The sequence below is a fragment of the Fringilla coelebs genome (assembly GCF_963513975.1).
Source record: "Fringilla coelebs genome assembly, chromosome: 34".
Taxonomy (NCBI): Eukaryota; Metazoa; Chordata; class Aves; order Passeriformes; family Fringillidae; genus Fringilla; species Fringilla coelebs.
The window spans coordinates 185,711-197,820 of NC_140060.1; the positions used below are offsets into that span (position 1 = coordinate 185,711).

The 12,110-nt window shown below is 56.0% G+C and overlaps 1 protein-coding gene across 1 annotated transcript; it reads right to left on the bottom strand.

Annotated features, from left to right (window-relative positions):
* Nucleotides 1-65: 65 nt before the first annotated feature.
* Nucleotides 66-11,617, bottom strand: METTL3 (methyltransferase 3, N6-adenosine-methyltransferase complex catalytic subunit; the record flags this gene model as incomplete). The annotated part of the gene is made up of 6 exons (XM_084224185.1): nt 11,513-11,617; nt 8,684-8,788; nt 8,514-8,641; nt 5,287-5,610; nt 3,155-3,330; nt 66-138 (listed from the first exon to the last, which is right to left on the bottom strand). Coding segments are annotated over exons 1-6 (909 nt in total), but the record flags the coding sequence as incomplete, so codon positions are not given.
* Nucleotides 11,618-12,110: the final 493 nt, after the last annotated feature.

A 12,110-nucleotide genomic window follows, 5' to 3' on the forward strand; every position in this document is an offset into this window, starting at 1 on the left:
TTTTGGTGGGAAAAAACTGAATTTTTTGGAATCCGGAATTTGGGGGGGGTTTGGGGGATTTGGGTGTCCATGTGGAAGCAGGTGTTGAGGAAGGAGCAGTCGCCCAGAGACTCGTCCGTGTGCTTGTTGATGATGCGGCTGGGACGAAATTTGGGGTGAAAAATCGCATTTTTGGTAAAAAAAAAAAAATATTAATTTTTGGGAAAAAAATCTGAATTTTTAGGGAAAAAATCTGAATTTTTTTAGGGGTGAAATGGGGGATTAAGAAAGGAAAAATGGGGTTTTGTTGAGGAAAAATTTGAATTTTTTGAAGGTAAAATGGGGGTTTGGGGGAGGAAAAATGGACCCCAAAACCTCAAATAAAAACCCCAAAACCCCAACTAAACCCCCCAAAACCCCAGATATTCACCTCAAAACCCAAATTAAACCTCCAAGATCTGAATTAAACCCCCAAACATTCACCCCAGACTGACCGGAAGTGCAGGCCTGAGGCCTGAGGCCTGGACACAGCACTTCCGCAGGCCTGAGGCCTTGACCCGCTCCTCCCCAAAACCTGAATTAAAGGCCCCAAAACCCCAAATAAAAACCCAAAACCCCAAATAATCACCCCAAAATCTGAATTAAACCCCAAAATCCCACATGACCACCCCAAAAATCTCAATAACTCGTCACAAACTGACCGGAAGTGCAGGCCCGAGGCCTGAGGCCTTGAGGCGCTCCTCCCCAAAACCTGAATTAAAGGCCCCAAAACCCCAAATAAATGCCCCAAAACCCCAAATAAACGCCCCAAAACCCCAATTAAAGCCCTAAAACCCCAATTAAAGCCCCAAAACCCCAGTAATTCGCCCCAGACGTACCGGAAGTGCAGCCTACGGCAGGGCCGCTCGCCGCCCGAGGCCTTGACGCACTCCTCCCCAAAACCCCAAATAAGCGCCCCAAAACCCCAACTAAATGCCCCAAAACCCCAGATATTCACCCCAAAACCCCAAATAAAGGCCCCAAAACCCCAGATATTCACCCCAAAACCCAAATTAAACCTCCAAAACCCCAAATAAACCCCAAATATTCCCCCAAGACTGACCGGAAGTGCAGGCCCGAGGCCTGAGGCCTTGAGGCACTCCTCCCCAAAACCTGAATTAAAGGCCCCAAAACCCCAAATAAACGTCCCAAAACCCCAAATAAACGCCCCAAAACCCCAGATATTCACCCCAAAACCCCAATTAAAGCCCCAAAACCCCAATTAAAGCCCCAAAACCCCAGTAATTCGCCCCAGACGTACCGGAAGTGCAGCCTGCGGCAGGGCCGCTCGCCGCCCGAGGCCTTGACGCACTCCTCCCCAAAACCCCAACTAAACCCCCCAAAACCCCAGATATTCACCCCAAAACCCCAGATATTCACCCCAAAACCCCAAATAAAGGCCCCAAAACCCTAGATATTCACCTCAAAACCCGAATTAAACCTCCAAAACCCCAAATAAACCCCAAATATTCCCCCAAGACTGACCGGAAGTGCAGGCCTGAGTCCTGAGGCCTTGACCCGCTCCTCACCAAAACCCCAAAACAACGCCCCAAAACCCCAAATAAACGCCCCAAAACCCCAGATATTCACCCCAAAACCCCAGATATTCACCCCAAAACCCTAACTAAAAGTCCCAAAACCCCAATAATTTGCCCCAAACTGACCGGAAGTGCAGGCCCGAGGCCTGAGGCCTGGACGCAGCACTTCCGCAGGCCTGAGGCCTTGACCCGCTCCTCCCCAAAACCCCAAATAAACGCCCCAAAACCCCAATTAAAGCCCTAAAACCCCAACAATCCGCCCCAGACGTACCGGAAGTGCAGGCCCGAGGCCTGAGGCCTTGAGGCACTCCTCCCCAAAACCTGAATTAAAGGCCCCAAAACCCCAAATAAACACCCAAAACCCCAAATAAACGTCCCAAAACTCCAGATATTCACCCCAAAACCCAAATTAAACCTCCAAAATCTGAATTAAATCCCCAAACATTCACCCCAGACTGACTGGAAGTGCAGGCCTGAGGCCTGAGGCCTTGACACACTTCATAGGCCTGAGGCCTTGACCCGCTCCTCACCAAAACCTGAATTAAAGGCCCCAAAACCCCAAATAAGCCCCTCAAAATCTGGATTAAACCCCAAAATCCCAAATAACCACCCCAAAAATCTCAATAACTCGTCACAAACTGACCGGAAATGCAGGCCTGAGGCCTGAGGCCTTGACACACTCCATAGGCCTGAGGCCTTGACCCGCTCCTCCCCAAAACCCCAAATAAACGCCCCAAAACCCCAAATAAACGCCCCAAAACACCTGATAATCACCCCAAAACCACAGATAATCATCCCAAACCTCAAATAAATGCTCCAAAATCCTAAATATTCCCCCAAGACGGACCGGAAGTGCAGGCCCGAGGCCTGAGGCCTTGACGCAGCACTTCCACAGGCCTGAGGCCTTGACCCGCTCCTCTCCAAAACCCCAAATAAACGCCCCAAAACCCCAAATAAACACCCCAAACCCCCAGATATTCACCCCAAAACCCCAATTAAAGCCCCAAAACCCCAACAATTCGCCCCAGACGTACCGGAAGTGCAGCCTGCGGCAGGGCCGCTCGCCGCCCGAGGCCTTGACGCGCTCCTCCCCAAAACCCCAAATAAACGCCCCAAAACCCCAGATATTCACCAAAACCCCAGATATTCACCCCAAAACCTCAGATATTCACCCCAAAACCCAAATTAAACCTCCAAAACCCCAAATAAACCCCAAATATTCCCCCAAGACTGACCGGAAGTGCAGGCCTGAGGCCTGAGGCCTTGACCCACTCCGTAGGCCTGAGGCCTTGACCCGCTCCTCACCAAAACCTGAACTAAAGGCCCTAAAACCCCAAATAAACGCCCCAAAACCCCAAATAAACGTCCCAAAACCACAAATAAAAGCCCCAAAACCCCAGATGTTCACCCCAAAACCCGAATAATCCACCCCAGACTGACCGGAAGTGCAGGCCCGAAGCCTGAGGCCTTGAGGCACTCCTCCCCAAAACCTGAATTAAAGGCCCCAAAACCCCAAATAAACGCCCCAAAACCCCAGATATTCACCCCAAAACCCCAACTAAACCCCCCAAAACCCCAGTAATTCACCCCAGACGTACCGGAAGTGCAGCCTGCGGCAGGGCCGCTCGCCGCCCGAGGCCTTGACGCACTCCTCCTTGGTGCCGTGGTCGCAGAACTCCTGCACCTGGGCGCGGCCCCGCGAGCGGAACTTCTCCACGATGGACTGCTCCTTGGCCGTCGTGGTGTTCAGCAGCTCCAGGATCTCCTGGCTCACCTGGGGGCCACGCCCACCTCGTTAAACCACGCCCCACACCGCTAGGCTCCGCCCACCACTGTTAAACCCCACCCATCATCTCTTGGCTCTGCCTACCGCCACCTCTAGGCTCCATCTACCGCTCTTAGGCTCCACCCACCACCCTTAAGCCCCACCCACCACCTTTAGATTCCATCTATCACCTTTAAACCCCGCCCACCATCTCTAGGCTCCACCCACCACCTTTAAGCCCCACCCATCAGCATAAGGCTCCGCCCACCACTCTTAAACCCCACCCATAATCTCTTGGCTCTGCCCACCACCACCTCTAGGTTCAATCTACCACTCTTAGGCTCCACCCACCACCCTTAAACCCCACCCACCATCTCTAGGCTCCACCCACCACCTTTAAACCCTACCCATCAGCTTAAAGCTCCGCCCACCATTCTTAAACCCCACCCATCATCTCTTGGCTCTGCCTACCGCCGCCTCTAGGCTTAATCTACCACTCTTAGGCTCCACCCACCACCCTTAAGCCCCACCCACCACCTTTAGATTCCATCTATCACCTTTAAACCCCGCCCACCATTTCTAGGCTCCACCTACCACAATTAAACCCCACCCACTAGCTTTAGATTCCATCTACCGCCTTTAAACCCCGCCCACCATCTCTAGGCTCCACCCACCACATTTAAACTCCACCCACCATCTTTAGATTCCACCCACCACCTTTAAACCCCGCCCACTATCTCTAGGCTCCACCCACCACCCTTAAACCCCACCCACCATGTTTAAATTCTACCTGACATCTTTAAACCCCGCCCACCATTTCTAGGCTCCACCCACCACCTTTGAGCCCCACCCATCATTTCAAGACTCCACCCACCACCCTTAAACCCCACCCACCATCCGTAGTTTTACCCTACCCAAACCCCGCCATCTTGGAATGCCGCCATCTTGAAATGCGGCCATTTTGAAATGGCGGCCATTTTGAAATGCCGCCATCTTGGAATGCGGCTGTTTTGAAATGCCGCCATTTTGAAATGCCGCCATCTTGGAATGCCGCCATCTTGAAATGCGGCCATTTTGAAATGGTGGCCATTTTGAAATGACGCCATCTTGGAATGCGGCCATCTTGGAATGCGGCCATCTTGAAATCGGGCCATTTTGAAATGGCGCCATCTTGAAATGGGGCCATTTTGAAATGGCGCCATCTTGGAATGCTGCCATCTTGGAATGCGGCCATTTTGAAATCCACCATCTTGGAATGCCACCAATTTGAAACGCGGCCATTTTGAAATGCCGCCATTTTGAAATGCGGCCATTTTGAAATGTCGCAATCTTGGAATGCCGCCATTTTGAAATGCCGCCATCTTGAAACCCCGCCACCTTGAAATGCCACCATTTTGAAGCGCCACCACCTTGAAACCCGGCCATTTTGAACACCGCCATTTTGAAACCCCGCCATTTTGAACGCCGCCATTTTGAAACCCCGCCATCTTGAAATGCCACCATTTTGAAGTGCCACCATCTTAAAACCTGACCATTTTGAATACCGCCATTTTGAAGTGCCACCATTTTGAAACTCCGCCATTCTGAACACCGCCATTTTGAAAACCCGCCATTTTGAAACCCCACCATCTTCAAATGCCGCCATTTTGAAATGCCACCATCTTGAAACCCCGCCATTTTGAACACCACCATTTTGAACACCGCCATTTTGAAACCTCACCATTTTGAACACCGCCATTTTGAAACCCCACCATTTTGAAACGCCGCCATTTTGAAACCCCACCATTTTGAACGCCGCCATTTTGAAACCCCGCCATCTTGAAACGCTGCCATTTTGAAATGTCACCATCTTAAAACCCGGCCATTTTGAACACCGCCATTTTGAACCCCGCCATTTTGAAACCCTGCCATCCCCACCCCCCACCCTTTCCCAAACCCCACCCACCCCCCGAGCCCCGCCCTCACCTTTTTGCTCTGCTGCTCCTTGGTGGACTGCTGACTCAGCAGGCTCTCGATCTCCAGGTCCACGTCCGACGCCGCCGCCGCCCGCCGGCACCGCTTGGCTTCCTTCCCCTCCCCGGCCCCGCCCCCGGCCCCGCCCGCCGGCTCCGCCCCGCGGCGCCGCCCCGCCAGCGAGGCGGCGGCCATGGCGGCCAGCTTGGAGTGGTCGGCGCAGGTGACGAGGGCGGGGCCGTCGTGCAGCAGCCCCCGGCGCACCTCGATCAGCTCCTGCGCCGCGAACTTGTGCAGGAGGCTCTCCACCGCCCGCAGCGTCACCTGGGCGTCGCCCTGCCGGCAGGTGAGGGGGGGACGCCGGTCAGGGGGGGTGGGGGGGGGCTGGGGACACCTGGGGACACCTGGGGGGTGCCTGGGGGACACCTGGATACACCTGGAGAACACCTGGATACACCTGGGGGGCGCCTGGGGACACCTGGGGGACACCTGGATACACCTGGAGGGTGCCTGGGGACACCTGGGGGGGCCTGGGGGACACCTGGATACACCTGGGGGGTGCCTGGGGACACCTGGGGGACACCTGGGAGGCACCTGGGGTACACCTGAGTGTACCTGGGTGCACCTGAGAACACCTGGATACACCTGGGGGTATCTGAGAGACACCTTGATACACCTGAGGGCACCTGGATACACCTGGGGGGCACCTGGGGACACCTGGGAGGCACCTGAGAGTACCTGGGTGCATCTGAGAACACCTGGATACATCTGGGGGTACCTGGGGGGTGCCTGGGGACACCTGGGGAACACCTGAGTGTACCTGGGTGTACCTGAGGGCACTTGAAGGACACCTGGATACACCTGAGGGACACCTGGATACACCTGGGGCCACCTGGATACACCTGAGAGCACCTGAGGGACACCTGGGGGCACCTGGATACACCTGGAGATATCTGAGGGACACCTTGATACACCTGAGGGCACCTGGATACACCTGGGGGTATCTGGATATACCTGGGGGCACCAGGATATACCTGGGGGCACCTGGATATACCTGGGGGCACCTGGATACAGCTGGGGTACCTAAAGGACACCTGGATACACCTGAGGGACACCTGGATATACCTGGGGGCACCTGGATACAGCTGGGGGTACCTGAAGGACACCTGGATACACCTGGGGGGTGCCTGGGGACACCTGAGAGGCACCTAAGGGACACCTGAGTGTACCTGGATGCACCTGAGAGCACCTGGATACATCTGGGGGTATCTGAGGGACACCTGGATACACCTGAGAATACCTGGGGACACTTGGGGGGTGCCTGGGGACACCTGGGGGTACCTGAAGGACACCTGGGGGGTGGCTAGGGACACCTGGGGTACACCTGAGAATACCTGGGGACACCTGGGGGGGGCCTGGGGACACCTGGGGGTACCTGAGGGACACCTGGGGGGTGGCTGGGGACACCTGGGGTACACCTGAGGGCACCTGAGGGACACCTGGGGGTACCTGAGGGCACCTGGATACACCTGGGGGCACCTGGATACACCTGGGGGGTGCCTGAGGGACCCCTGGGGGTACCTGAGGGACACCTGGATACACCTGGGGGCACCTGGATACACCTGGGGGTTACCTGGAAGCACCTGGATACACCTGGGGGTACCTGGATGCACCTGGGGACACCTGGATACACCTGGGGGTTACCTGGATGCACCTGGATAGAACTGGGCTGGGATCTGGGGGCCTGAGAGCACCCGGGCGTGTCCCCCCCTTACCCAGGGGTGTGTCAACTGTCCCAGGAGTGCCCAGGTGTGTCCCCAGGTGTGTCCCTGGGTGTGTCCCACCAGTCCCAGGTGTCCCCAGCTGTGCCCAGGTGTATCCCCAGGTGTGTCCCTGGGTGTGTCCCTTCCCCCCAGGTGTCCCCAGGTGTGTCCCTAGGTGTGTCCCTTTCCCCAGGTGTGTCCCAGGTGTGTCCCTGGGTGTGTCCCTTTCTCCCAGGTGTCCCCAGATGTATCCCAGGGTGTGTCCCTTCCCCCCAGGTGTCCCCAGGTGTGTCCCTGGGTGTGTCCCTTTCCCGCAGGTGTCCCCAGGTGTGTCCCCAGGTGTGTCCCTGGGTGTGTCCCTTCCCCCCAGGTGTCCCCATGTGTGTCCCTGGGTGTGTCCCTTTCCCCCAGGTGTCCCCAGGTGTGTCCCCAGGTGTGTCCCTGGGTGTGTCCCTTTCTCCCAGGTGTCCCCAGGTGTGTCCCCGGGTGTGTCCCCGGGTGTGTCCCTTTCTCCCAGGTGTCTCTGGGTGTGTCCCCCTGTCCCAGGTGTGTCCCTGGGTGTCTCCCCCTGTCCCAGGTGTGTCCCTGGGTGTGTCTCTTCCCCCAGGTGTCCCCAGGTGTGTCCCCAGGTGTGTCCCCAGGTGTGTCCCTGGGTGTGTCCCTTTCCCCCAGGTGTCCCCGGGTGTGTCCCCAGGTGTGTCCCTGGGTGTGTCCCTTTCTCCCAGGTGTCCCCAGGTGTGTCCCAGGTGTGTCCCTGGGTGTGTCCCTTTCCCCCAGGTGTCCCCGGGTGTGTCCCCAGGTGTGTCCCTGGGTGCGTCCCTTTCTCCCAGGTGTCCCCAGGTGTGTCCCTCCCCCCCAGGTGTGTCCCTCCCCCCAGGTGTGTCCCACCTGTCCCAGGTGCGTACCCCGGCGATGACACTGCGGATGTCCCCAGGTGTGTCCCCAGGTGTGTCCCTCCCCCCCAGGTGTGTCCCAGGTGTCCCCAGGTGTGTCCCCAGGTGTGCCCCGCCCACCCCACCTGTCCCAGGTGCGTACCCCGGCAATGGCACTGCGGATGTCCCCAGGTGTGTCCCAGGTGCGTCCCCAGGTGTGTCCCAGGTGCCCCCAGGTGTGTCCCGGGTGTCCCCAGGTGTGTCCCCAGGTGTGTCCCTCTCCCCAGGTGTGTCCCCAGGTGTGTCCCAGGTGTGTCCCCACCCTCCCACCTGTCCCAGGTGCGCACCCCGGCGATGGCGCTGCGGATGTCCCCAGGTGTGTCCCTTTCCCCAGGTGTGTCCCAGGTGTCCCCAGGTGTGTCCCAGGTGTGTCCCAGGTGTGTCCCCAGGTGTGTCCCCCTCCCACCCAGGTGTGTCCCACCTGTCCCAGGTGCGTACCCCGGCGATGGCGCTGCGGATGTCCCCAGGTGTGTCCCAGGTGTGTCCCTCCCCCCCAGGTGTGTCCCCTCCCCCCAGGTGTGTCCCACCTGTCCCAGGTGCGTACCCCGGCGATGGCGCTGCGGATGGCGGCGGCGTCGGTGGGCAGGGGCGTGGCCAGGTCCGACAGGTGGAGGAGGAGTCGCCGCTCCAGGGCGGGGTCGGGCTCGGGAGGCTCCCCCGGGACCCCCTCGGCCCCGCCCCCGGGCGGGGAGGGGGCGGAGCCGGGGGCGGGGCCGAGCGAGGACACGCCCCCTGCGGTAGGGCCGGGCTGGGCGGGGCCGGAGGGGGCGGGGCTGCAGGTGCGGGGGGGCGTGGCCAGAGAGAGGTCATGGCGGGGGTCTGTGGGGGGAGAGATTATGTTAATTAGCATCTTAATTAACTTTAATTAACTAATTATTCTTAATTAATTATTCCTAATTTTCCTTAGTTCTTAATTAACCCTTAATTACCCCCCAGTTCTTAATTAATCCCTATTCTTAATTAGCACCCAGTTCTGAATTAGCCCCTATTTTTAATTACTACCCAGTTCTTAATTGGTCCCTATTCTTAATTACCACCCCATTCTTAATTAATTCCTATTATTAATTAGCCCCTTTTACTAATTACTCCCCCATTCTCAATTCCAGTTCTTAATTAGACTCCTCCTCTTAATTAACCAGCAATTCTTAATTAGCCCCTATTTTTTAATTATCTCCCTGTTCTTAATTAACCTCATTGTTAGTTAACCCTCCGCTCTTAATTGATTCCTATTAGTAATTAACACATTCTTAATCAAACACTATTATTAATTAGCCCCACTCTCAATTAACCCTTATTCTCAATTAACCCCCATTCTTAATTAACTTTCTCCATTCCTAATCAAGCACAGACCCCTAATTAGCCTCCAGCCTCTAATTAAACCCTGGCCCTTCATTAATTCCGAGTCTCTAATTAATGCCTGACCCCTCGTTAACCCCCTAATTGACCTCTGACCCCTCATTAACCCCCTAATTACCCCTTCCCCCCTCATTAACCCCCCTAATTACCCCTTTCCCCCCTCATTAACCCCTCTAATTACCCCTTCCCCCTTCATTAACCCTCCTAATTACCCCTTCCCCCCTCATTAACCCTCCTAATTACCCCTTCCCCCCTCATTAACCCCTCATTAACCCGCCGCCCTCATAAACCCCCTAATTACCCCTTAATTAACCCCCTAATTACCCCTTCCCCCCTCATTAACCCCCTAATTACCCCTTCCCCCCTCATTAACCCCCCTAATTACCCCCTCCCTCCTCATTAACCCCCTAATTACCCCTTCCCCCTCATTAACCCCCTAATTACCCCCTCATTAACCCCCTAATTACCCCTTTCCCCCTCATTAACCCCTCTAATTAACCCGTAATTCCTCATTAACCCCCTAATTACCCCTTCCCCCCTCATTAACCCCCTAATTACCCCCTCCCCCCTCATTAACCCCCCTAATTACCCCCTCCCCCTCATTAACCCCTCTAATTACCCCTCCCCCCTCATTAACCCCCTAATTACCCCTTCCCCCCTCATTAACCCCCTAATTACCCCCTCCCCCCTCATTAACCCCCCTAATTACCCCCTCCCCCTCATTAACCCCTCTAATTACCCCTTCCCCCTCATTAACCCTCTAATTACCCCTTCCCCCCTCATTAACCCTCTAATTAACCCCTTCCTCCCTCATTAACGCCCCTAATTACCCCCTCCCCCCTCATTAACCCCTTTAATTACCCCTTCCCCCCTCATTAACCCACCTAATTACCCCTTCCCCCCTCATTAGCCCCTCTAATTACCCCTTCCCCCCTCATTAACCCCTCTAATTACCCCTTCCCCCCTCATTAGCCCCTCTAATTACCCCTTCCCCCCTCATTAACCCCTCTAATTACCCCTTCCCCCCTCATTAACCCCCTAATTACCCCTTCCCCCCTCATTAACCCCCCTAATTACCCCTTTCCCCCTTCATTAACCCCTCTAATTACCCATTACCCCCTCATTAACCCCCTAATTACCCCCTCCCCCCTCATTAACCCCCCTAATTACCCCTTCCCCCCTCATTAACCCCTCTAATTAACCCGTAACCCCTCATTAGCTCCACTAATTACCCCTTCCCCCCTCATTAACCCACCTAATTACCCCTTCCCCCCTCATTAACCCCTCTAATTAACCCGTAACCCCTCATTAACCCCCCTAATTACCCCTTCCCCCCTCATTAACCCCCTAATTACCCCTTCCCCCCTCATTAACGCCCTAATTACCCCTTCCCCCCTCATTAACCCCTTTAATTACCTCTTCCCCCTCATTAACCCCTCTAATTACCCCTTCCCCCCTCATTAACCTCCCTAATTACCCCTCCCCCCCTCATTAACCCCCCTAATTACCCCTCCCCCCTCATTAACCTCTCTAATTACCCCTTCCCCCCTCATTAACCCCCCTAATTACCCCTTCCCCCTCATTAACCCCCCTAATTACCCCTTCCCCCCTCATTAACCCCTCTAATTACCCCTTCCCCCCTCATTAACCCCCCTAATTACCCCTTCCCCCCTCATTAACCCCTTTAATTACCCCCTCCCCCTCATTAACCTCTTTAATTACCCCTTCCCCCCTCATTAACCCCTCTAATTACCCCTTCCCCTCTCATTAACGCCTTTTAATTACCTCTTCCCCCCTCATTAACCCCTCTAATTACCCCTTCCCCCCTCATTAACCCCCCTAATTACCCCCTCCCCCCTCATTAAACCCTCTAATTAACCCGTAACCCCTCATTGGCTCCACTAATTAATCTTTCCTCCCTCTAATTACCCCTTCCCCCCTCATTAACCCCCCTAATTACCCCTTCCTCCTCATTAACCCTCTTAATTACCCCCTCATTAACCCCCCTAATTACCCCTTCCCTCCTCATTAACCCCCTAATTACCCCTTCCCCCCTCATTAACCCCTCTAATTACCCCTTCCCCCCTCATTAACCCCCTAATTACCCCTTAATTAACCCCCTAATTACCCCCTCCCCCCTCATTAACCCCTTCGTTCCCCTCAGCCCCTCAGGGCCCGGCCCCTCACCGGCGGCCCCGAGCGGGTCCTGCTTCCTCCGCCGCTGCAGCCGCTCTCGGAGCGAGTCCAGCTGCTTCTTGTGCGCCTGGATCGAGCTCCACGTGTCCGACATGGCCCCGGTCGCGATCCTGTCGCGACAGAGACCGACCGCCGCCGATCCTCCCGCTCCCGCGCCGCCTCACAACGCCGGAAGCGGAAGCGGCCTCAAGGAGCCGGAAGCCGCCGCCGCCATTTTGAGTGAGGGCAAAGCCGTTTAGTTCAACGGGGACCGCCGCCATTTTGAGTGCTGGCACCCCGTGGTTTCCATGGGAACCGCCGCCATTTTGACAGCGGGCAGAACGCCTCCCTCCCTCCCTCACAGAAACAAACACGATTTTCATGGCAACCGGCGGCTTTAAAACCGGAAAATTCCCGCCGCGCCGTCCGCACGGACACCGCGCCCCTCCCGCCGTTTTATTTCAAACGAGATCCACGGCATTTTGAACCCCCGGTGAGGCCGCAGCGCGGAGCGCCGCCGCCATTTTAAACCCGGGCCCTCCCCGCTGTTTCCATGGTAACCGCCGCCATTTTGACAGCGGGCAGAACGCCTCCCTCTCTTACAAATAAA